Source organism: Canis lupus, chromosome 22, assembly GCF_011100685.1.
Source record: "Canis lupus familiaris isolate Mischka breed German Shepherd chromosome 22, alternate assembly UU_Cfam_GSD_1.0, whole genome shotgun sequence".
Classification (NCBI taxonomy): domain Eukaryota; kingdom Metazoa; phylum Chordata; class Mammalia; order Carnivora; family Canidae; genus Canis; species Canis lupus.
In genome coordinates, this window is record NC_049243.1 from 4,882,830 (window position 1) to 4,908,608 (window position 25,779).

At 42.7% G+C, this 25,779-nt stretch overlaps 1 protein-coding gene and 1 long non-coding RNA gene across 8 annotated transcripts in view; one reads left to right on the forward strand and one right to left on the reverse strand.

The window, feature by feature from the left end:
- Window positions 1–25: 25 nt before the first annotated feature.
- LOC119865177 lies at window positions 26–25,322 on the forward strand. Of its 2 annotated transcripts, XR_005376214.1 has the most exons (6): window positions 26–236; window positions 793–900; window positions 1,938–2,030; window positions 13,158–13,262; window positions 14,054–14,133; window positions 24,796–25,322. It is a non-coding gene; the product is annotated as an uncharacterized LOC119865177 (long non-coding RNA). The 2 variants fall into 2 exon arrangements; XR_005376216.1 differs by lacking the exon at window positions 793–900.
- Window positions 23,717–25,779, reverse strand: part of LRRC63 (leucine rich repeat containing 63) — a 37,740-nt gene continuing 35,677 nt past the window's right edge. For all 6 annotated transcript variants that reach the window (XM_038569547.1, XM_038569548.1, XM_038569545.1 and 3 more), the window contains one exon: window positions 23,717–24,918. In XM_038569547.1, coding sequence (XP_038425475.1) covers window positions 24,732–24,918 — 187 coding nt within the window. In that variant the 3' untranslated portion in view covers window positions 23,717–24,731. The remainder of the gene's footprint in view (window positions 24,919–25,779) is intronic.

Consider the following 25,779-nt stretch of genomic DNA (forward strand, 5'->3'; position numbering starts at 1 on the left):
ATTTCCTGGCTCTGTGACGGGTCAGATCTGCTCACGAGAGGGCGCTGGCAACCCAGCCTAGGCCGAGAAGGTTCTTAGATCTCCTAGGAAGGCCAGGCCTCTTTGGGGGTATTCAGGTCTGATTTCTCAAGAGCCGCAGAACCGCAGATGGCAGGGCTGGAAGAGAGCCCGCGGATGATTTAATCCACTCTTTGGATTTTGCAATTCTCAGCCACGGGAGGTTAAAGGAGGAGCCGGTGAGTGGGACTCGGGAAACCGACCTAGTAGCAGGAAAACCAGCTTCGGGGATAGTCTCCGTGGTGCTAGGTGGCAGGACAGACAGTCTTATTTTTCTGGAAGCAGAGAAGCCATCCAATGGGTTAACAGCAATGCCGGGCTGAAAGGAAGGGAAACCACCAGTATGGCCATGGGCGGAGGGGGGACCATGTGCCCTTGGACCACCTGGGCATCTGGGAAGGGAGGGCTCCTGGGGCATAACTCCTCCACCTTTTGTTTTGTTTTGTTTCTGGAAGAAATCTGGGTCTCTAGTTTCCTGCACCTACATTGCTTAGTGGAGATAAAGAGAGTTTTGAAGGCTCCATATCAGGTTGGAGACCCCATGACAACAGCAACATGGAAGGTGTGGGTCTCAGGAGTGCAATGTCCTTGTAAGAGAGCCTGCAGGGGTGCGGAGCAGGAGATGCTCCCCCACTCTCTCCCACCCCTCCCCCCTCCTTTTCCTCTTTCTCTTTCTTGGCTTTCTCTTCCTGCTTCTTAGCTCTAACAGTAAACACCTTTGTGATTTTGCAATAGCTTCAAGAATTACGGAAGTTGCGAACACAGTGCAGAGCATACGCATTCGCCTCAGCCTAGCTTCCCCCAGGGTGGGCATCTCACCAGCACTTCTCTGGGCATATGTAGGTATGTGATTCCGAGACTTCTGTGAATAATGGCAGAAATGGTGCCCCTTTACCCCCAAGCATTTTGGTGGGCAGTTTCAAAATAAATAAATAAATAAATAAATAAATAAATAAGGACATAGTCTTACATAATCAGAAGTCAGTAAGGAAAATCAGAAAATGAATATTGATATAATGGCCCCTGGAATAAATTTTGAAGAGTAAGAAAAAGCTTTGAGGTGAAGACTGAGGAGAAGTAATTCTGGAGGGAGGAAACAGCTCCCTTGCTTGGAGGTGAGAAAGTGTGTGGCCCTGGGGACCTGGTCAGCTGGCGTGGCCTCCGCCGAAGCCTGCGCACAGTGCAGTGGCTCATCTCCTGGCTCTGCTCGCCCCGTGCACTCCTCAGCCTGCTACCATTCCCCTTTGTCTTCCCTTCTCCCCTCCTCTCTGGAGGGTCCCCACTCAGCCCTCAGAACCCAGTGGATGTACTTCCTCTCTCCAGCTGCTGGATGGTGGTAAGGAACACAGGTGCGGAGTCCAGTGGGCCTGGGTTCAAATCCTGCCTCTAGCATGTTAGCAAGTGAATAATCTTGGGCAAATAGCTAACGTCTCTGAGACCCAGTGCCCTCCTTGCACAAATGAGAGGTGGTGGCTGGTGCCCCACTGCCTGTCACAGGCGTGGCAACTCTGGACAGTCTCCTCACTTCAAGACTGGCAGCCCGTCAAGTCCTTCCTGTGATTTCTGACTGTTTCTGGGCCTTAGTTCTCACGCTCTTCTCTCTTGCATATTGCCCCACCTATGCATGCTGCGTTAAATTCAGACATGGGGTTCAACTTCTTCCCCATTTTCAAAGAGGAATTCAACATACTCACCACTTTTGAGCTTAGTAAACTCCTTGAAGATTGGAGGGGCTGTGGGAAGATACCGCGTGGCCCACTGACTGGCCTTCTGCCCTCTTGGGGCCAGTGTGTCGGCCCCCTGGAACTCTGCTGCCACCCAGAGCCCGGGCATGCTCCCCCTTTGGTCCATTCATTAACCAAACTTTTCCCTTCCCACAGAAACTGAAGATTAGGACAAAAAGTTGGATCTCAAGGTAGCTGGTTTGGAGGTGGCAGGACAGGTGGCCCCGCGGTGGCCCTCACGGCTGCCTGGTAAGTGGCTTGTCAGATTAGTCCAGGTCCCACACCCCAGGGGCTGACCCACCCCCACCCTGCCTTCTACTTTCTCATCCCTTTTGACTACTCATTCTTAAGATCCTATGACATCATCATCACTGATTAAAGTGTCACCTCCAAAATATATTTTTTAAGGTTGACTTATTTGTTTGAGAGAGAGAGAGAGAGACAATGTGCACGCAGGGTGAGGGAGGGAGGGGCAGAGAGAGGTAAGGAGAATCCCAGGCGGACTCCAAAGTGAACGCAGAACCAGACGCAAGTCTCCATCGCATGATCCCAAAATCAAGACCTGAGCTGAAACCCAACTGACCGTGCCACCCAGGTGCCCCTCACCTCTGAAATCTTAACTTCAAAGCCTCCTGTTGTCTGAGCATCATCCCTTGACCCCCAGACCACTTACTCCACTGTGATGCTTAATTTTATGTGTGACTGGATCAAGGGATCCCCAGCTGTCTGGTTAAACATGATTTTTTTGGGGGGGTGGGGTGTATGTGAGGGTGTTTCCAGAAAAGATTAGCATTTGAATTGGTTGACTCAGTAAAGTAGATGGGCCTCCTGTGGTGGGTGGGCATTATTCAATCCGTTGAGGGCTTGAAGTGAACAAAAATATGGAGGAAGGAGGAACTCACAACCCCCCTTTCTTTCCTGCCTTGCTGTTTCAACCGGGACATCTCCTCTCATCTCCTCTTGCCCTTGAACTAGAATTTACATGATGGGGCCCCTGGTTCTCAGGTCTTCTGACTTGGGCCGAATTATACCACTGGTCTTCTTGGGTCTCCAGCTGGCAGATGGCAGGCCCTGGGACTTCTCAGCTCTCATAATCACGCGAACCACTTCTTCATGATAAATTTCTTTTATATCCTGTTGTCTGCATTTCTCTGGAAAACACTAATACTTCTGTTATCCTCACTCCAGCAATTCTTCAACATTATTGAATCCCTCACTATCTTGGCCCTTATTCTTCTCATCATCAGTCACCCCATATATTCAGTCCTCTGACCTCATCTTTCTCTACCTCGTCCCCATCGGCTGAGCTTCAGCCACACCGGCCTCCTCTCTCACATCCTGTAGAAAAATCTAGCCTTGGTGTTCATCGTTTCCTCTGCCTACAGTATCGCCCCACTTTTTGTGTTTTGTTTTTTAGCTAAAAGCAACTTGTGATGAATACATGCAATATTTATAAGATACATATCACGTTTAAAGAAAAACAACATACCTTATATTCATGTACCCACCAATCATCAGCCATTTAACTGTCAAACTTGTGAGCTCCTCCCTGATCCCAACCCACTCTGAGATAAATGCTAGCCTGAATTTTGTATCAAGCATCCTCTTGCTTTTCTTTATGGTTGGTTGGTTTGTATCTCTAAACAGGGTTTAGATTGCATGTTAATGAAATCATAGTATTTCTGCCACTTGCTTTTTTTTCACTCTGTTCTATGTTCCTGAGGTTCATCATGATGTTGAATGAGGGTGTAATGCATGCCTTTTCGCTGCTATATCATATTTTATTGCACTAAAATATCAAGATGCAATTATCGATTTTATAGCCTACCATTGGTGGACATTGAGCCTATCCCACCTTTTGCTGTTACAACAAAACTACGAACATTCTCAGACACATCTCCTAATATACGTGTAAAAGTTTCTCTGTGGCACATACCTAGATGTGGACTAGTCATTTCAAGGATATAAGCATGTCAGTACTTTCCAGGTAACACAAAATTACTTTCAAACTGGTTGCACCAATTTGTCCTCCCTTCAGCAGTGAATAAGAATTCCTGTTGCTCTATATCCTTGCCAATATTTGGCATCACCTAACTTTTGAATTTTTGCCAGTCTGATAGGTATTAAAGTGATATGATAGCTCATTATGCTTTCAATTTGCATTTTGCTAATCATTTGCCTGGATCTCTGCAGGCTGGTTCCTTCCCTCTTGTCATTCAAATTTGAACTTAAACAACCACCACCTGGAGACAACTTTGTCACTCAACTACATTTATTTTAATTCTTACCATCTGATATTTCCTTTTCTCTCTTTTTAAAAAATATTTGTTGGCCTATTTTATTCCTTCCTACCCAGGCTTGTACATGGTAGCTGTTGCATAGATTTATTGCGTATTTGTTGAGCCAATGAATGGGCTAACTTCAATTCTGTTCAGACCAATACTTACTGGTTAACGGTGCTAGCTTTCTTTGTGTTGGATTCATGTCTCTCTTTCGTATTGCTTTTGTTCTCTTCTCATACATTCTCCATTGTCTTTGTTTCCATTACTGTCCACTTTTCTCTTTGGTTTGTTTGTTTGTTTGTTTGTTTTTTCCACTTTTCTCTTTGGTCTCATTCTTGCTAAATTCTTTCTTCTTGGCAAGGTCTCTCTCTTGCTTACACCCTTGTTTCAGGTTCTCAACCTTCAGGAGACCCTACTCAGATCTTTCAAAACCAACTTCTCCTGTACCCAGCTCTCTCTTGCCCTGTTTGGCATCCACTAGGGCAATGGTCACTCAGAAGCAATCTGGATTCTAGAGGACAAAGATGAGAAGACCAGACAAAAGCATCATTCATTCAAGTCATCTGCAAAGAACCCAGAGAAAGAGCTCTGTGGGTCCATGTCATTTGTTAGAGGTGATTAATTCTAGAGGCAAAAGTTACATACTGTCTGGAGCTCATTTCGACTTTAGCCTTCCCTCACCTATGCTGTCAAACTTCACAACCCTGGTATTGCAGTAGTAGGAAATAAGGGTGAATATACCTGGGAGATAGAGCGATGTATCACCCAACAAAGTTTTAAAGACAAATAAGGGGTAAGGAAATTAATTTTGAGTAGTGGAAGTAATCTTAATTTTTGTGTGTGTGCGATACTTTTCTGAAATATACTACCATGTTACTTCTATATTTAAAATTCACTAGAACACAGATTCAGCTTTCATCATATTTTTCAAATGTTGTTCTAAACAGCAGTTATTGAATGCTGCATAAGCATGGCAGATTAACAACATGCTCCTTTCCCCCTTAGGATCTTATTAAAATGACTGGAGAGGAAATAAGAAAATTAAAAAGTCCAAGAGGACAAAGTGAATTGGATAAGAAACAGCATCAGATGAAAGAGACTTCAACAAAATTTGGGGCTCTAGAGGATTTGTAACTAATGTTGGTTACGTGAGCTCCCTCTCGAGAGGGAGCATGGTGGCAAGTTAGGGTTTTATTTTCAGACCCACAGAAAGGTTCTAAACAAGTGTGAGGTGCCATGAGGCAAGGCTGAGAACCCGGAATTTCTTAAAAATCTGTCGGGAGCGGTTAAGACACCCTTCCCTATCTTTGTGAAATTTAGGCAACTGCCTTCTTGCTGGACTGAGAGACTGGAGGCTTATTCTTTAAAGAAATTGAACTTAAGAAACTCAGGAGAACCACAGTGAAGGAGATTGGGGAGAGACAGGAGTACAAGCTGAAGACAGGGGAATTAAGTGAAAATCTGCCCTTGGAATAGTAGGCTCTTCACTCCCTCCCCACACTCTGCTTTCAGGAAGTTGGCAGCCAGGCTTACAGTCCTCCCCAACCCTGGGGTGAAGATCAGAGGATTCTTCACTGGACCCTTCAAATGAGCCTAGAGAAAAGATCCCAGATGCTGACACTGGAGGATCCTCCAATGAAAAAGCAAACTTGCCTATGATCTCCCTGAGATGAGGCCCCTAACCATCCACAGCTAAGCTTCATGCTCAACTACAAGTCAATAGGCAACATCATCAGACATTTTCGAGTAGCTTCCAAAATGAAAGGGATGAGAGAAAGAGAGAAAGAAAGAGAGAGAGGGAGAGAAAGGACATTGAGGAAACAGATTATGCTGAAAATAGGAAAAATAACTTTAAAAAGTCAATGTTCTGTGGTGAAGGAGAAAGGATGAGATTATAAAGGGGCAGCACAAGGGGGATCTTAGTGGTGATGTATTTTATGGGATCGAATGACAGAGAATTATACGAACACTTTGCACCAATGTCAGTTCCTTGGTTTTGATATAATATTTCAAGTATGTAAGATGTAACCATCGGGGGATACTGGGCAAAGGGGTAAGAGGCACTTGGCACCTCCCTGTACTATCCTTGCAACTTCCTGCCAATTCTAGAATTACTTCATAATAGAAAGTTAAAAAAAAAAAACAAACCTAACATCCCCAATGAATTATGAGAAGACATTGAATCCAAAACAGGAATGAGAGCCTGTAAAAGTAAGCAAAGGAAGAAACATTTCTTTGAGGTTAAGAATGATACTTTTCCAAAAAATTAAAAGGCTACGAGATCATATGGAAGAAATCACACATAAAACAGAAGTGAAGTTATAGCAGTGGATGATGTGAAAAATAAAAGAGATAGATCCATCTAGAATGTTCAATATGAACTACCAAGACTTTCATTCAGAAGAGAAAAGAAGAGGAGGAGGAAGTAGTGAAACGAGACAAAGCAATGCGACGAGATAAGCTCTGGGAACTGGAGGGCCGAGTTCCAGGTGACAGCACTCACGGACTGCCCAGCGCAACAACCCAAGAAAGACTCACAGCAAGACTCACATCATTATGTAGCTACACGACACGAGAGATAAAGGTTCCAAAAACTTCCGGAGAGAGAGACCAAAATAATTAATAATAATAATAATAATAATAATAATAATAATAATAATAATAAACCCCAGCAATCTACAAAGGCTCACGAGTCACCACATCCGATTGCCATCCAGAGTTAGCAGACAAGGAGCCTCGCTGAGCCACAGCGCTCTTCCACCCTGAATTTATAAGCTACACACATTGAGGTGAGAAGAAAGGCATTTTCCAAGCCTTCACATGCATTGCCTTCCTTTTATACTTCCCTAGGAAACTACCAGGGTGTGTGGTCCATCAAAACAAAGGGATGCATCAAGAAAGAGGAAGAAGGGGGTCCGGAAAAGAGAAGATCTAGCACGGGAGACTGGCAGACGAGAAGCCCCGACATGGCAGTGGACAAAAATGATGGGAGAAAACGTGTTCAACAAGCATGGGCGGGAGACTGTCCAACTTGGAGCAAGAGGCCAGGGCTCCTGGGAAAAAATGCTAAAAGTAGCTGATAGGTTTGGGTGCCTGGAATACGTTACTGTTGAGCACGTGACAATAACGAGGGGCATCTGGGATGGCTCAGCCATGCATTGGGTGGACCTGCCGTGCAGCATAGTGGTTTCACCAGTGTGATTACTGGGTTTTAGAATTTTAGAGCTGCAAGATGTTTTAGACATCATAAATCCGTGGACTTGGACATCCAGATCCTTGGCTTTAAGGTTGAGGATCCCGAGAACCTGCAAGTTTTGGCACCTTGCCCAGGTATGCAGTGGCTGCAATGCCATATGAAGTAGAAGCCAGTTGTCTTGACTCTTTATTATTTATGACTAGTATTTTTTGAAATTCCTAAAGGAAGATGAATTTTCTCTGAGGCTCCTGCTGAAGAATTGTCAGGCTCCTTGTGTTGTAGGGATTCAGGAGAGGGGCCAGGTTGTGTCCTGGGTAGAAGCGTAGTGTGGGGAGGCTGAGCACGGGCTTTCAAAACAGATCTGGGTCATGTTCCAGCTCTGTCTCTTACTAGGAGAGTATCTTTGGAAAAAGTGCAAAGTACTTAAATTCTTAAAGTTTCGGGCAGCCCGGGTGGCTCAGCGGTTTAGTGCCGCCTTCAGGTCAGGGTGTGATCCTGGAGACCCGGGATCGAGTCCTGGGATGGGCTCCCTGCATGGAGCCTGCTTCTCCCTCTGCCTGTGTCTCTGCTTCTCTCTCTCTGTGTCTCTCATGAGTAAATTAAAAAAATCTTAAATCTTAAAAAAAAAAATTCTTAAAGTTTCTTGATAAACATTCCACCTCCATGGTTGCTATGAGGATATAGAGATACAAAAGCAAACTCTTTGGTGATCCCTCTTGTGGTAGGCAGATTAATTGTCTCCCCCCCCCCCCCCCCGCAAAGATGTCTCCATTCTAATTCCTGGAACCTGTGACTATGTGATGTTCCCTGGCAATGGGACCATTAAGATTTCAGAGGGAATTAAGGTTGCTAATCAGCTGATCTCGAGGAGGTTGTCCGGGATTACCCAGATGGCCTGTGGCCATCACAAGGGTCCTCAGGAGGAGGACAGAGAACAGGAAGCATCAGAGAGATGGCAGTGTGAGGATCACTAGGCCTGCCACAGTGCTGGCTTCGAAGATGGAGGAGTGGGACCATGAGCCAAGGAACGTAGGCAGCTTCTAGAAGCTGGAAAAGGCAGGATAATGGACTTATCCCTAGAGCCTCCAGAAAGAACACACCTTTGCTGACACATGACATCAACCCAGTAAAACCCATTTTGGACTTTGGAGCTCCAGAACATGAAGATAATACAGGTGTTTTGTGTTAAGCCATGGATCTGCCGTAATTATTTACAGCAGTGGTAGGAAATGAATAGACCTTTCCTCTGAACATCATGCCTGCTCCCCCAGAGCCATCTTTACATCATCTTCTGGAAGATGCAGCTTTTTGGAGGATGCGCCTCATAGTGGTCTGAGCAGAATCTGCTCTTAACACAGGCCAACCAAAGCAGAAAGGCTGCTTCCTGGGGGGCGGGGAGGGGGCGTCGCTTCTGTCTTGCTGCTTCTCAATTCCTTTTTGCTCACTCAGAGCTGAATCAAAAGCAAGGGCTCATATTTGGGACCCATCACCCTTGGGAATGCAGATGTACCCTAAAAGAGCCGGTGATCTGAGAGTTGGGTTTTTTTTTCTTTCTCTTGCCTGATCACACCTTTTAATTAGAGCTGCCCTCTTTCCAGAAAGCAGCTGCCCTCTTGCAAAGTGTCAGATGCTCTTTGCCAGGAAAGGGTTGAGAGAGGGAGGCAACCATGAGCTTCCTTGTGGTGACTGGAGGTGGTGGCAGACGGTTTGTGGTCTCTGCCCCTTGCAACACCCATCATCCTGTTTGCCACAACCCTCTGATGCAGTGTGAAAGCCACGGAGTGCCTCTGTGTGACCCACTTCCCCACACTGGAGCACAGGTTGGGGTGGAGGGGGAGGGTTGCATGTTTGACAAGCACGTGCTCCTGAAGTTCCATCCAATTTTCAGCAGCAGAGACACCATCATGTGATCATGGCCAGTGGTGAGTTTCTATAAGAAAAGGAGGAAAGGCACAGCTGGGCTCCACCTGGTTTCGGTGCGTCGGTGCCCGCAGCTGCCCTGGCGCCGCTGATGCCTGCGCTGACTTGGGCTGTGGAGAAGGGGGGCACAGCAAGCTTCCTCCTTGTTGCTCGGCGTCAACCATCTGTTCCTACTTTTGGAACGAGCCATGGAAGCGTGGGTTACTTTTAGCTTCCCCTTTTTCTAGATCGTTCCTTTCCTTTTAGAAATGAAATAGCTAAGGCTGCCTCCTGGTAGAATAGGAAAGCATTGCCCCCCACGCGCTTAGGGTTTCTGTCACATTTGCGCCCCACGCAATTCAGAAGGACGACAAAATTAAACTATTAGAAAATGGGGAACTTGTGTGTGGGAGATGCCTGGGTGGCTCCGTGGCTGAGCAGCTGCCTTTGGCTCAGGTTGTGATGCAGGGCCCTGGGATCAAGTCCTGCATCGGGCTCCCCTCTCCTTATGTCTCTGCCTCTCTCTCTGTGTCTCTCATGAATAAATAAATAATCTTAAAAAAGAAAAGAAAAGGAAGTGGAGAGTTTCAAATAAAATCCATTGAGATAAACCATAATAAGGTTCCGTTTTCCTCTATCAACTGATTAAATAGGTCAAAGGATAATCCTCAATGGTGTTGCTGGGTGTGTGAAATGTACCCAGGTAGGAGGTGCAGATTTTCCAGAAAACAAATTGGCTTCTTGTCTCAGGAGCCCTCAATATGTTTATGTTTATAAACCCAAAATGATACCATTTTTAAATCCATCCCTTTAAAACTCATGCTTTCAGTTTCCTCACCTGTAAAATCAAGTGATGAATAGACACTATTGAGTGATGTGAGAAACAGAATAACGGATAACAGGCACACAATGGTGTGCCTGGAGATCCTGAAGCATCATAAAAGATGAAGAAATAAGAAGTTTTTCAGATAAAAATTGTTGCAACATCACAGCATAGACATTTCAGGCATTGACAGTGCCATGTGCTCGAGCAAACCTAAAAAACACTTTAGGAAGAGAGCTTTGGCTCATCCACTTCCCATTCAGCTCTTGAAATAGATCTCTTAAGGTGTCTCAAAGTTATGTAAATTGGAGATCTTGATTTAATTCAGACATATTGTCATAAAAAAAGGGGTAGGAAAACATAAGAAAACCGCACGTATTATTTTTATGGGCTACTTCTGTGCCGACTTAGTGTTCTGTTGAGGGAACATTCTGGTGAGCACCCTGTTCCTGGAATTGAGTGTTTAGTGTGGGCTCACCACCCTTTGTCAGCAGACTCTGTTGTAGAGCTAGGATATGGGTCTATTTGAAGGTTTTCAAAGAGCTTTGAAGATGGAACTTTCTGGGCCCCCGAGGAAAGGGAATCCAGATGCTTTGGCTGGGAGCTGTGGGCTGTGGTTTAGATAAGGAAATCAAGTTCTCTTATGAAAGTAAAGGACTATAGCCGTTTGGGAAGACGGTAAAGATGGTGTGTGAAAGGAACTCACAGAGAATAGAGAATAGAGAGCTCTAGTAGTTCTAGGATAGGGACCCAGTGACCTAGGCCCTGAGCAAGAGAGAGTGGCCAGGATGGGGAGGAGACACTGTCAAGGGGGTAAGAGGAAGGTCCCAATGAGTAGACTGATAGGCCTACTATGAGTAGGTGCTGGGTCCCTCGCATGCACCCAAAAGCCACCTTAAATGGGGCCTTCATCGCCGCCCACCCAGGCTTTACCTGTGTGGAGACCACCATGCCCTCCATCTCCGAGCTGCCTGCAGGAGGAAGCGGGCTCCTTGCCAGCTGACAGACTAACAGGGCGACCCTAGCAGTGCCGCAGGCTTGCTTCTGTCCAACTGCCCTGTGCAGACACCTCCCCACAACTTCCCAGGATACCTGTAGACCCAAAAGGAGCATCGGGGGAGCCCCTGTCCTGTGCTTGGGCAGGGGTCCTGCCAAACTGAGCAAGATCTAGACCAACCATCAGGCTGAGGGGTGCGTAATGGCATCCCTGATACCTTCATAACAGAATATTATTTTCCCACTTCTTTTAAAAGGATTTGTCTTTACACAGGAAATACTATCCACTGTGTCCACTGAGACATAGGAGCAGCTGCAATTCCACTTGCTCCGTCAAAGAGGGGCGGGCAAGGAGCTGGATCTAATAGCCAGGATAACAAACACCCTGTAGTATCCTAACGGAATGAAGGCAGTTGGAGTCCAAATACAGGGATGTCTGAGGGCTCCTTGAGCTTTGCCAAACGGAATACTGTAAATGATTTGGGGTCTCTTTTTGGGCATATCTCCAAATAGAAAGGGAAATGAAAATGAAGTGAAATGAAATTGGAAAGTGATAGGATGATATATGATGTGTGATGTTACAAAGAAATGCCCTTGTCCAGATGCTGTTTTAAGAACTGTCTATGATCATGCTTTCTGGGCCAAGAGAATCCTTAGTTAAGGTCAACTGGAAATCTGGTGTTTGAGCAGATATTTCTCAATTAGATAATGACTTTTGGTAACTGTCTCTGTATCTGTCCCAGGCCTTCGGGAGACTATCGATCTGGTCGTTGAGCCAAATTTTGCATTACTGTAAATTGCTTGGGTAATTCTTACTTTTTTAGGGCCTCACTTTTCAAATTAAAAGTGTATGACAGAAGCAGGAGTGACCCGGGAATCAAAAAATGCAATTAATGTGCATCTCTTTTTAGTACAAAAATTTATACAACCCATAAGCTAGGGGAAATTGAGCTAGAGCAAAAGCAAAGGAGGAAAATCAAGCTATTATTTCTACCATTCTAAGTAAGCCCATTATTCTCACCGAGCTTTAAAAAATTATAAGTGGTTTGGCTGAGTTCCTGAAGAATATGGCCATTTCCCCCCATAAAGTACCAACTTAAGAGAAATCTAGTCAAAATCCTATTCTGGGCATATCCCTGGCCTCTGCAGAATTTCTAAACATCAGCTCTCTGTATCTGAAACATACTGAACATGTAACTGGTTCAGATTTTCCTAGTGGTCCCACAAATTCAGCAAGTGAAGTGGATGTGGAAATGTTGAGGAGGGTCAGTCATTTCAAACCTGACGTGACACTTGGAGGACTCTGACCCCAATTCTTCTCATGCTCCAGGGGTCAGGAAACGTCCTTTTCAGTTTTCAGGGGCAGCTGGGATAGAAATCCTCTCAAAAGGATTAGGGAATTCCAGGGCCCTGGGTTCAAGCCAGGCCTGTGGGCCTTGTGCGGCCTGATGGTGAAGTGGCTGGGGCTGCTTCTCTGAGCATCTCTGAGCATCAGGGACCTGGCAGGCGAAGGGTGGAGGCTGCAGGGGGGCAGCACCGGAGTAACCTGAGCCTCGTTTTCCTCAGTCCTTTATAATCTCTTCCAAGGACAGGTTCTTTCCTGCCTCTGCATGAAGTCTCTGGTAGGTGCCAGAAGTCCTTCCTACCCTTTGGGGTCATAAGAGCAGTATCACCACAGCAGCAAAGCATCCAGTCGGGTGTGACAGTCACACTGGAAGCTACTAAGCAAGTGAGAATAGTGTTGGCTCAGGCCTGAGGCCCACAGGGGGGACCGGCCCCCCATCAACTGTGCCGCCCGCCCTCTGGCCACCCTCCCCCAGCTTGCTCTCCCAAAGCTTAGTGGATGGGAGACCCTTTCCAAAAGGGATTGGGAGAAAAGGACACAGTCTTTGTCACTGGCACTGTCGTGATGGGGAATTGGGCCTCTGGCCTTGGTGGATGCTCCCAGCTCCCAGATGACGCCATCTGGGGCAATTCTGTGGCTTTTTTGGAGAGACCCCAACTCACCAGGAAGAGGGAGGGTTCTTTTTTTTGTTTTTGTTTTTAGCAGTTTATTTGGTTCATTTTAGTTTATTAGATGTTTACAAAGCAGTACGTTTGAATCATTCTTTGTGTCACATTCTATCAACTTCGATCAGGACTTTGGGAAATTTAACCTGCGCTTTTCTTTTTTCTTTTAGTATGCTTTTCAGGAAGCCTTGAACAGTGCCGGGGATAAACTTGTAGTAGTTGACTTCGCAGTCACATGGTGTGGACCTTGCAAAATGATCAAGCCTTTCTTTCATGTGAGTATGAAACCGGTTCTGCTTTAGAAGAGATTCTGTGTTTCTCGGGTTGGTAGTGGCAAAGCTGGCCATTCTGAATTACCCTCCTGGCTAAGTCTATCAAAAAGCAGTTCATGAAACAATCAGGTGGTGGTTTTTTTCCTCAAGGAATTTGCAGCTCTGGGTAAAACCATCCCCTCATTTTGACTCTTTAGTCTTGAGCTTCCTGGGCACCTGGGCCATGTTTTCTTTCCATGTTTCAATGGGGAACCTCACCTCCAGCGGGCAGCAGAGACCACAGGGTCCCAGAGACAAAAAGCAGATGTAACTCAACTGTTGTGGAATGTTCTATATATGACCTGGATTTGGAAACTTATCATTTTACTTTATTTATTTATTTATTTATTTATTTATTTATTTATTTATTTAACTTTAAAGTTAAAAACATTTAAAAACAGAAACAGCAGGAGTCCCATCTTAGCTTCGCATAACAGCTGCTAACCAGCAGCAAACAACAGCTTAGCAACCTTAGACAAGGTGATATCAAATACATGCATAAGGTGCTAACATGTCAACAAAGAGAAGCTGAGTTGGGGAATTATTCTGACAAAGACTCAGAGGCAGAACTGGGCCTAGCAGGTGAGAGCTAAGGGTTGCCTAGTATTGTCTGTGGGGAGCAGGGACTATGATGAATTCTGTCCTGGTAGATGTTGGGCACCAGATAGCAAAACACACCTTGCGTGCTTACGTCTGTTCCTAGGCTTTCTTGGTTTGCTGGTTCAGAAGACTTTTTTTTTCCCCTTCCTTTTCAGAGGTATAAGGAAGAAAACAATTGACCAGAAGTGGTAGCTTTCTTCCTTCCAGTAGGTCATATAGACCAGCGTTGGATGAGGTGAGAAAAGCTGACTCCCCACCCCACCAGCCCCACGGGATCATGGGCAAATCAGTTGGCTTACCCTGGCCCCCAGCCTAACATATAAACCTAAATGAAATCAGGTTTAAAAGAGAGTTAAGGGCAGCCCGGGTGGCTCATCAGTTTAGCGCGGCCTTCAGCCCAGGGTGTGATCCTGCAGACCTGGGATCGAATCCCACGTCAGGCTCCCTGCATGGAGCCTGCTTCTCCCTCTGCCTGTGTCTCTGCCTCTCTCTCTCTCTCTCTCTCTGTCTCTCATGAATAAATAAATAAAATCTTAAAAAAAAAAGAGAGAGAGAGAATGTTAAGAGGGCTGCCTGGGTGGTGCACTTGGTTGGGTGTCCAACTCTTGGTTTTGGCTCAGGTTGTGATCTCAGGGTACTGAGGTCTCTGAGTTCAATATAGAGTCTGCTTAAGACTCTCCCTCCTTCTTCTTTTGCCTCTCCCCCCAAAATATTAATCTTTTTTTAAAATTTTTATTTATGATAGTCACAGAGAGAGAGAGAGAGGCAGAGACACAGGCAGAGGGAGAAGCAGGCTCCATGCACCAGGAGCCCGACGTGGGATTTGATCCCGGGTCTCCAGGATCACGCCCTGGGCCAAAGGCAGGGGCTAAACCGCTGCACCACCCAGGGATCCCTATTAATCTTTTTAAAAAAGGAAGTTAAGACAGCTTGAAAGGAAAAAGAAATGAGCTAAAAACACATTACTCTAGTAAAAGGAGTATGTGACTCTTTCCTGATGTAGTTGATTGGAGTGCATTACAAGCTGTATTTGTTAAGATTAAGTTTGGTTGGAGATAACAGAAATATCCAAAATATTGGCAGTTGGTGCCTAAAGCAAGATAGAAATTGAATTCTCTTCATTTATAAAGTGGGCATACAAATTTGACATGGTGGCTTATAATGTCACAAAGATGTAGGCCCCTACTTTCTATTTTCAACATCACTTCCTGGCCCAAAATGGCCACTGGAACTCCAGCCATCCTGTCTGCATTCCAGGTAGCAGGAAAAGGGAGGGATCAAAGGGCAAAAAGGGTCTTCTCTCAAATCAATCTGTTCTTTTTAACCAGCCTTCCTGGTATCCTACCAATGCTTTCACTTACATTTTATCGCCATAACTTAGTGGTTGGATCTAGCTGCAAGGGAGCCTGGGAAGCATAGTATTTTTATATTGTGAGGCAATTGTGCCGAGTCAAAGATCAGGATTCGATTCCAAGGGAGAAAAAGGAAAAAGGAAATGTGGTGTGTAATCCACTTTCCGTACACACGTGTAACACTAAGAAAAAATGATGGCTTTAAAAATTTCTCCTTTCCTTTGGGATATTAACGTGCTTTGCAAATTATAAAATATTTAGGCAATGTAATCTGCTTTACAATGAATGGTATGTAGAGTCTGAAGTGATGCCAAGACAGTGCACTATTTGATGAGACATTTAGTGAGCAAATTAGGAGTATTCAAATCATAGAGTCTTTTTCTCCTGACAAATAACTTAAAGAGTGTGAGGAAATACCTGAATTCTTTTTAAAATAAAGAATATTCTGACAATAGATCAGAATATTCAAAATTGTGAAGTGCAATATATTATTAGAGTCACTTTCTCCAATTCTGTGGAGTATTTATCCAATTGAATATATAGAAAGTCTCTGCCATGTGCCAGGCACCATCCTAGAAAATGCCTTTAAAACCAGCGAAAGGGAAAATAACATATCCTATTTTTTAAAAAGAAAAAAGGGACAATTTATCAGGATGCAAATTCCATGAGGACAGGAACTTTTGTCTGTTTCATTCACTGCTATGGTTGAAGTGTCTAGGACAGTGACTGGCGTACAATAAGACCTCAATAAATATTTAATTGAATGAATGAATGAATGAATGAATGAATAAATAAATAAATAAATAATAAACAAATTCATCCAAGAAAATATTGACTTACCGCTTACTCTAAAAAAATACAACAACAACAACAAAAAAATTTCTTGGGGGGAAAAACCCCCACAAATCAACTCAAAAGTATGTATATGTCTGTTTTATAAAACAGGTATATTTCCGAGGAGCAGAACATTACATCATATTTATAGCTGACCGTTTAAAGTTGTCAAATGAAGATTTGTTTTGTAAAACAAAGAATCCATGCATAAAGGGAATAATCACCCTTGTTCTATTTGGCAGATCTGGATTTTCAAAAAGGGGCAAGTGCATAAGGTAGCCTCAACTCCACTTTGACAGAATATGAATTCATAACCAATATGCAGTTTTAAAATATCATATCAGTTCTATAAAACTATTTTTTTCTATGACAGTTATCAGCTTGGAGAATTGAGTGAAATTAAGTTTTTTTTTTTCAAACTTCTTCCTCTGGTGAAATAATTAAGGGAATCATTCCAGAGATTCCTTTTCTTCTTCATGCCCAACATCCGTTCTGCTAATTTTACATTCTAAATATTTTTGCAAAATGTCCTTCCCTGCTACCACTCTCATGCCTGGTTGGAAACCTCAGCACCTTCTCTGAATTTTCCAATCTATTTAAAATGCACAATTGATCGTTTTATTCTTCTATTAAAATCTTCAGTGACTCTTTAGCAGCTAATGATACTTCTTAGCACGTCGCATGAGAGCCTTATGGCCCACCCTGTTTATTTCTCTGACCTTAGGCCTTGTCTCCCCAAATCCTCTGCTGTAAACTTTACATCAACCCAGTCCATTTGGCTTGACAAATAGGCCCTCAGGAACTCTTCCCTGAATCTCCATGATCAGCTCTGTGCTACTTCACTGTGCTCCTGCCATGCTGGGCATACCTCTGTCTTGGAACATTCCACATTATACTTTATGCGGAGAGCCTATATTTCATGGCTCCTAGCATCTAGTTGGTGCTCAATTAATCCCTGGTGAATTGAACTCAATGGAAAAAAAAATGATCTCCAGGGAACACTTTTTTGAAAGTTTTATTCAAATAAAGTTGATGTGATTATTATTTATTTTCTTTCTTCCACTACAAGACACAGAATCTTCATGTCTCCCCAGAACGGCCCTTTGGCCTCCCACACACATGTCCTCCAAGTACCATTTTCTGATCAAACATACAGCACTTCTTATTGGTGAAAAATAGCAATTCCTGATGTGTCAGAAAAGAGTGGCTAGATCATCAAAATGGCTTGGCATTTTTGATTTGTGCAGTTACCGGTTTCTGAGATTAATTGCATTTGGAACATTTGCATTGTTTGCTAGCCAAAGGAATCCTATTTAAAGACTAGAAGTGCTTAACTAAGCACAACGTGGGGAAAATGGAAAACAGGTTCAATTTTTTGCCATCAATCTCTCCTTCCTCCTTGTCCCTTAAATGTAATGGAAACAACAAATAATAATAATAATAAATCAGAGATCTTCAATTGGCATCCACTCAATTGGAAATGTCCTTCTGTTGATCATTGAAAAATAGGAGAAATTGGAGATGTATGTGTTTAAAATCAATATAAAAAGAAATCATAATGCCCTTGAAGGCAGCCATCAGGGTAGAGGAGAAGAGAGAATTGGGTTGAGTCTGGCAAGATACACACCCTGACATTAAAAATAAGAGCTACCTTTTTCCGAGCACCTGCTCAATGCCAAGTCCTGCACCAGGTACCTTGTCAGTCATTCCTGTGAACCTCGGGCATGGCCTCCATCTCTGCTCTCCTCCACCTTATTGGAAGTTAGGACCCTGAGGCTGGGGGTTTGAGAGGGATGGAGTTGGCCCAGCAGAGTGCCCAGTCACCGCTTTGAAATAGGACACTCCTTGGGCTTCCTGAGCAACCAACTCTGGGGCCTGGGGCCAACCCTGGAACCTGCAGGAAGTGGAGTGGTGCACCTGGCCTGCTCCCTGCAGCTGTGCCAGCCCGAGGCTGGAGAGTGCTCTGGGCTGCCTTGGTTGGGGGTCGGTGCTCCCCCATTTCCACCCCCTGTGTCTCTGGCAGATGGTGACACCACGGAATCTCTTCAAATTGTCACATGTGGTGTGTTGCTGGAGGGGCAGTTTATGGGAGACAATAATCCAGGGTACAGGCCCAGGGGTATGAATTCAGTGAAAGTAAAGCACTTCGCCTACACTTAGTTAAGAGGATGCTTGAACGGTGACACCAATAAGTGACTTCTGAGCGCCCCAGGGCCCAGAGCATGTTACATACTTCTCCCTCCTTAGGTTCCAAGCAGGAAATGACAATTCCCAGCAACAGGGGACTTAGGAGGCCCTGCCGGCCCATCCCCGACACCTACCTTGTGCCACAACCAACTAAGCGTGTAGGTTCCGCACTGAGTCCTGACGGTGGCCCAGAGGACAGGGCAGAGAGCAACCAGAGCTGGCATCCAGTTTTTCTGAGCGAGGCAGAGTATTCCTTGGAGCTGCATTGATCAAACCTTTGAGCTTAAAAATTCTGCTTTTTGAATAAGTGCATAAGTGATAATATTCATGATCGCTGCTCCAGATGAGACGCCAGCATTTTGTCATAAACAATGTTGGTCTTATAGAAGAAAATCCCCCAAAGGTTGAATTATTATTATTGTCATTATTATCATTATTATTATCATTATTACATCAGTGAGGTCATACGGTATGTGTTCCTGGATGTGGAGACTCTGTATTGTGTGGGTATCAGTCTTCTTCGATTTCTAACAAAAATTCAAAACAGCTTACAAAACAACTAAAGGTTTTAATAAATACTATAGAAAATAAACATATAAGAATAAAAATTATTGAACAGGGGCACCTGGGTGGCTCAGTGGGTGGAGTGTTTGTCTTTTGGTTTTGGTTCAGGTCCTGATCTCAGGGTTGTGGGATTGATCCTCGCTTTGGGCTCCACACTCAGCTGAAGGAGTCTGCTTGGGATTCTCTCTCTCTCTTGCTCTCTTGCTCTCTCTCAAGTAAATCAATAAATCTTCAAAAAATGTATTGAAAAAACTAGCAATGAGTGGGGACTTTTTCTTTGAGATATATTAAGATGTGGTTTCAATTAAAATAATTAAAACAGTATGGTGTTGGCATCACATAGACAAGTTAATGGAATAGAGTAGAAAGTTTAAAAAGATAGGCCTAATTATCTTAGAATTTAGTGCATCATAAAGATGGCATTTCAAGTTGGTTGGATGAAGCTTCAGTAGGTAATGAATGGGACACAACTTCCTAGCATTCTAGAAATTTGGAACAGCACCTCACATCCCATACGAAAGTAATTTTGAGATGAATCAGGATTAAAATGTAAAATAAGTGAGGATGCCTGGGTGGTTCAGGAGTTGAGCGCCTGCCTTCAGCCCAGGGCATGATCCTGGGGTCCCAGAATCGAGTCCCACGTCGGGCTCCTCTGCCTGTATCTCTGCCTCCCTCTCTCTGTGTCTCTCATAAATGAACAAATAAAAATCTTTTTTTAAAAAAAGTAAAATAAGTGAACTACAGGTGGATATTTATGTAATTTGGGGAGAAATGTGGACTTGCTAAGTTTAGCAGTAAGAGACGAAAACATAAGGGAATAGATTGATTAGGACCCACATCTGCTCATTTTCCCTTAACCCCAGCCCCTGTAACCACTGCTCTCCTCCCTGCTTCTATGACTTCGACCTTTTTAGAGTCCACATATATGGGAGATTTTTCATTTTCAATATTTTTCATTTGGTGTTTGGCTCATTTCGCTTAACATCCTCCTTAGCATAACACCCTCCCAGTTCATCCATGATGATTTTATAACCTAAAATTTAAAATCTTAATGTCAAAAAACTCCCCACTTGGAATAAAAATAAAAGGCAGGGAGTTAATGGAGGAAAAAACCTTTCATCATACATGGCGGGAGGCTAACGTTCTCAGCATACATAAAGCATTACAAACCAACAAGAGGGACATATGAATAGAAACATCAGAAAAAGATGTAAAGAGAAAAATCACAAAAGATGATAGAAGTATGACTATTTAACATGGACTCATATCAACTTTGTTAGTAATAAAAGGAAGTAACTTAATCGTTTGCATTTTCTATCTAATTGGCAATGTATATAGTTAATTAGTTACCTGAAATCAATGATGTTGTGGGTTTGGGAATTTGGTAACAAGGGCATCTCACACGCTGCTGGGGAAAAGCTGAACAGATATGAGGGTAACAATTTTATCTTAAGAATAAAAAGCTTTAGGGATCCCTGGGTGGCTCAACGGTTTAGCGCCTGCCTTTGGCCCAGGGTGCGATCCTGGAGTCCCGGGCTCGAGTCCCACGTCGGGCTCCCTGCATGGAGCCTGCTTCTCCCTCTGCCTGTGTCTCTGCCTCTCTCTCCCTCTCTCTCTCTATCATAAATAAATAAATAAATAAATAAATAAATAAATAAATAAATAAATAAAATAAAGAATAAAAAGCTTTAAATCCCTGCACAATGTCTATCTAGCGATCTTAATGCCAGAAATTTTTATTAAAATAAAAGAAAAACAAATCTAGATTTTGGCAGAGATTTAGCTTGAAGAGTTTTTATTAAAGTTATTAAATCTATTGTTATGATAAACGCTGAGGATAGTTTATTCAGCAAGAGAATTTTAAATGAGCAAGTTAGATCACATCCATGATGACTTATCAATATTGGATATAAATAACCTAGAAAAATGTTTGCAATATATGATTGAGGCAAGAAAGACAGAAAAATTGTTTTGCACACAGATGCAAGTATTCTTGAGCAATAGCTTCTATAATAATTATGGGGATCCCTGGGTGGCGCAGCAGTTTGGCGCCTGCCTTTGGCCCAGGGCGCGATCCTGGAGACCCGGGATCGAATCCCACATCGGGCTCCCGGTGCATGGAGCCTGCTTCTCCCTCTGCCTATGTCTCTGCCTCTCTCTCTTTCTCTCTCTGTGACTATCATAAATAAATTTAAAAAATTTTTTAAAAATAATAATTATGACGAAAATACATGTATAATTTAATTTTGTTATTTAAAGATTTAGTTCACCTTTTTCTTATTTATTTATTTTTTTTAAGATAGAGAGTGAGTGCACATGCCCATCACCCTGGGGGAGGAGCAGAGGGAGAGGAAGAAGCAGACCTTCCGCTGAGCAGGGAGCCTGTTGCAGGCTCCAAACCAGGGTCCTGGAATCATGACCTGAACCAAGGCCAGATGCTTAACAGAACGAGCCACCCAGGAGCCCATGTTATTGTTATTTGTAACAGCTTACTGGGTGTTAGGAATTGTGGAGGTCTCCGATAGTTCTAGATTTTAACTGCCCAGAACATTCTTCCTTCCCTTAATTTTCTTTTTTCTTTTTTTAAAGATTTTATTTATTCATGAGAGACAGAGACACAGACACGGACACAGACACAGACACAGACACAGACACAGACAGAAGGAGAAGCAGGCTCCATGAAGGAAGCCCAATGTGGGACTCGATCCCAGGACTCCAGGATCACACCTGGGCTGAAGGCAGGCGATCAACCGCTGAGCCACCCAGACGTCCCCCTTCCCTCAATTTTCAATTCCAGAACTCTTCCTTGGAGAGAATCTCATGTGTTTTGGGAAGAGCTAATGCCACCTTTCCCAGTTCCAGAGATGGGCATGCGGCTCAGTCCTGGCCAATCAGACTATTCCCTCCATGAAGCTATAGAGCTTTGTTCATATGTGAACCTGACCTGTGAACCAAGCTGAGCCAATGAAAATCATCCCTAATCTGTTTTAGTGTCATAGTTGATGCAGACAGTGCACTTTTCTCAAAGGTTCCTGACATCCCAGTACCTGAACTTGGAGTCGTCCCTGGCCATCCTTGCTACTTGGAAATGAGGCAAACTTAAAAGTGTTGCTCAAGGATAGGTGACAGATAGTTGGATAATGCCTTCATGACAGTTGGGAGTTCCTGAACTGGCTGCGCCTGAAGACACAGGCCAAAACGGATACGAATACACTTCCTTCAAGTGGGTTTCTGTCATTTACAATCAAGATTTTCTTGTTTGTCAGTCATGTGTTCCAGACGTTTTCCTGTGTGTCGCTTGTTTTTTGACCTTGTCTATGATGCTCTTGGATGTACAGGGATTTAAATTTTTTTTACATAGTCAATCCGTTCATCCTTTCTTTTGGGCTGCATTTCCTGCTTTATCTATCTATCTATCTATCTATCTATCATCTATCATCTATCTATCATCTATCTATTTATTTACATAAAGATTTTATTTATTTATTCATGAGGGACACAGAGAGAGAGAGAGAGAGAGAGACAGGCAGAGGGAGAAGCTTCCCATGGGGAGCCCGATGTGGGACTTGATCCCAGGACCCCCAGATCACACCCTGAGCCGGAGGCAGACACTCAACCACTGAGCCACCCAGGTGTCCCTACATTTCCTGCTTTAAAAGAGCTTTCTGATTCTAATTTTATTTATGTATGTATGTATGTATGTATGTATGTATGTATTTATTTAGTTAGTTAGTTAGTTAGTTATGAGAGACACAGAGAGAGAGAGGCAGAGACCCAGGCAGAGGGAGAAGCAGGCTCCATGCAGGGAGCCCGACGTGGGACTGGATCTGGGGATTCTAGGATCACGCTCTGGGCCAAAGGAGGGCGCTAAACCACTGAGCCACCCAGGGATTCCCCTGATTCTATTTTTTTAAGAAAATTTTAAATATTTTTTATATTTTCAATTTAGACCTTTGAGGAATCTAGAAATTAATTACTGTGTGTGGTGTGAGGCAAATAATCCCATTTTTAGAAAAGAATAATATAGGGCACCTGGGTGGCTCAGCGACGAAGTGACAGGCTTGATTTCTGCTCAGGTCATGATCTCAGGGTCCTGGCATCCAGCTGTGGTCAATCTACAAGCTCAGGCAGGAGTCTGCTTGAGGACTCTCTCCCTCCCCTTCTGACCCTCCTCCCTGCTCGTGCTCTTGCTCTCTCTAAAATAAATAATCTTTTTTTAAAGTTATATGTAAACGTGCACATATACACATGTACGGGTTATCTTTGATTTTCACTGGGTGGCATAACAAGGAGAACTTTTTGTCTTAGGTTTCGTTTTATTTTCAAATGTTTGTGTAATAAGTATATCTTGGATCACTTAGATTCGAGATTACGCTAACCATGAGGAAACAATGAGACTGGGCTCTAAGCGTGTATCATATTTGTCCGAATGTCTAGGTGTATTTATTTTTCTGTAGCATCTCTAAGATATTGCAATTTCCTCTGAAACCTGTTCTTTCTTCCCTATCTCAATTTATTTTATTCCCTATCTCAATATATTATCCGGTTACTCAAAGCAAAAATCAACATTTTTTCAATTAAAAAATAAGTGTACTTATTCTTCCGAGAAATATTTCAGGGTCAAAGGTGAGTATTAATAAGCTGTATGCCACTAGATTTTAATTTTATTTTTTATCTTGTTTTATAATTATGGATATATTAAATTTTAATACATGTATTTGTTATTATGCTATAAATACCCCCTTCTGATTACGTGTGTGATATGGTAATTACTTCTATATAAATAATTTCATTCTTTTGCTGGTGAATATGGTGTATACTTCTCAAGCAACATTTTCTTATTTCTGCTTAAAATCAAACTGAACTTCAAGGAGAAGCACATGAGTATCCCAATTTATTGAAATCAATAGTCAGAAAAAAATATTTTGCCTGGCTTATCCTATCTTTGATTTGAATAGTACTGAATGAAACACACACATACACCTGACATAATGTGTATTTTCTGATATTCTCTAAAGATAAGACTCCTGTATAAATTTCATTTGATTTCATCAAGTTTCATCATTAGTAATGATATTTTGGATTTAAGTGCACATAAAAATATGCCAAATATGAAACATTTCTATGCCATTCTAAAATTTAGTCATTTGAATATCAAAATGCTTTTACCTTCTTCTTATCAAACACTAATTCTTCAAGTCTCAAGTTCTACTGTATTCATACGTTGCTCTGGAATGTAATTTTGTAAGTTTTACTTTATCTTCTTGCCAGGCTATCATCAAAGGCTGTTGAATCCTGGCACTGGCCTATGGAATCAGGTTTTGTGAGATGAAGGTCAGGATAACTGACCAGAGATTGCACCAATTTCCTAAGAGCCTGGGTGATGAATTCAAATAACTAAATACAGGGCTGGAATGGGTCTTTTATTCCCTTAAACAATCAACAATTGAAATGGTTGGCACTGGACAGATTTCCACCGAAATTCACCAAGAGAACTTGGATACTTGACTTCGAGTCCATATGTGGCACAAACCCCACTGATGACTTTAAAAAGCTAGCTTACTACTTGGAATGGGTGCACGAAAATGCCAGTTGTAAGATAAACCCTCTTCTGCAAAGTTTTCCATCATTTCTCGTTTTCTGGTAAACATGCTCTGAATGAAATTTTCTAGATCTTTGCTGAAATCCAAAGACCTTTAACTATTCCTTCTTAAGTAATTATTCTGCAACAATTCCTAAACAGTCACAAACTTTTTCCAGAACTGGCTGGGATTACAAAGAAGAGTTACAGAAAATAGAACCTATACTCTCAAAGAAATGAATTACTATGTCCCTAAACCTTAATGGCTTTTAAAGCGGGACTCCTAAATGATCACATGACTTATCAACTCAGAATTTAGACTATTATTCCACTAGGAATATTCTCTGAAAAAAAACTGCTTTCTTTCACTTTTCTGTAGCAGGAAGAAGAACAGACATGAAACAAAACAGGAAGGTGCGTTGCTCCAGAAACATCATAGGATCGGATGACTTGAAAACCTTCACCAAACTTGGGACCGTTACACCATTCACATCTAGATGTGCTGCAATGGAGGACACATCAAATCAGTATTTTAGTAAACATCTACTGAAGAGAAGACATTATATTTGATGCTCTGTGAGACTCACAGTAGTATCAAATAGGACCTTTGTTATTGATCTTACCATCTTAGTTGAGGAACGAAAACATACGCAAGTACAATTAAATGCTAAAAAAATAAAGTAGATAAATATATATGACACTCCTAATTTTCTAAGAACAAAGAGGTATAGATGCATAGTAAGAAAACACTCTGAGGATAGATTCCAAATAGAGGATAGTAATTATTCTTGGTCAGTGCGATCACAGGAAATTTGACATGCTTTTATAAATGTTTTTCCAAATTTTCTATAATAAATATGCATTATTTTTATAATTCAAAAATAAATATATCATTTTTAAAATAAAGAGACTCCATCATAGCCTAGTATAGGATTAGTGCCTCTGTGTGTGTGTGTGCATGTGTGTGTGTATATATATATATATATAGAGAGAGAGAGAGAGAGAGATTTGAGAGAGAGAGAAAAAGTGCATGCGTGCACATGTGAGCATGAAAGGAGGGAAAGGGCAGAGGGAGAGGGAGAAGCAGACTCTCTGCTGAGCAGGAACCCTGGGATCATGACCTGAACTGGAGGCAGATGCTCAACCACTGAGCCATTCACATGCCCTTAATTTACTAATTTTAGATTAAAAAAAGAAAAATTTAATATAAAAATGTATACATGTTAAATTTTATATATAACATCTCAAAAGAGAGATTTGATGTAATGTCTTGGACAACTTTTTATTGCAATACATTTTGTTTTACTTCATATTAATAGCATTATAGTATTCCATAATATGGATACACCATAATTTATTTTAT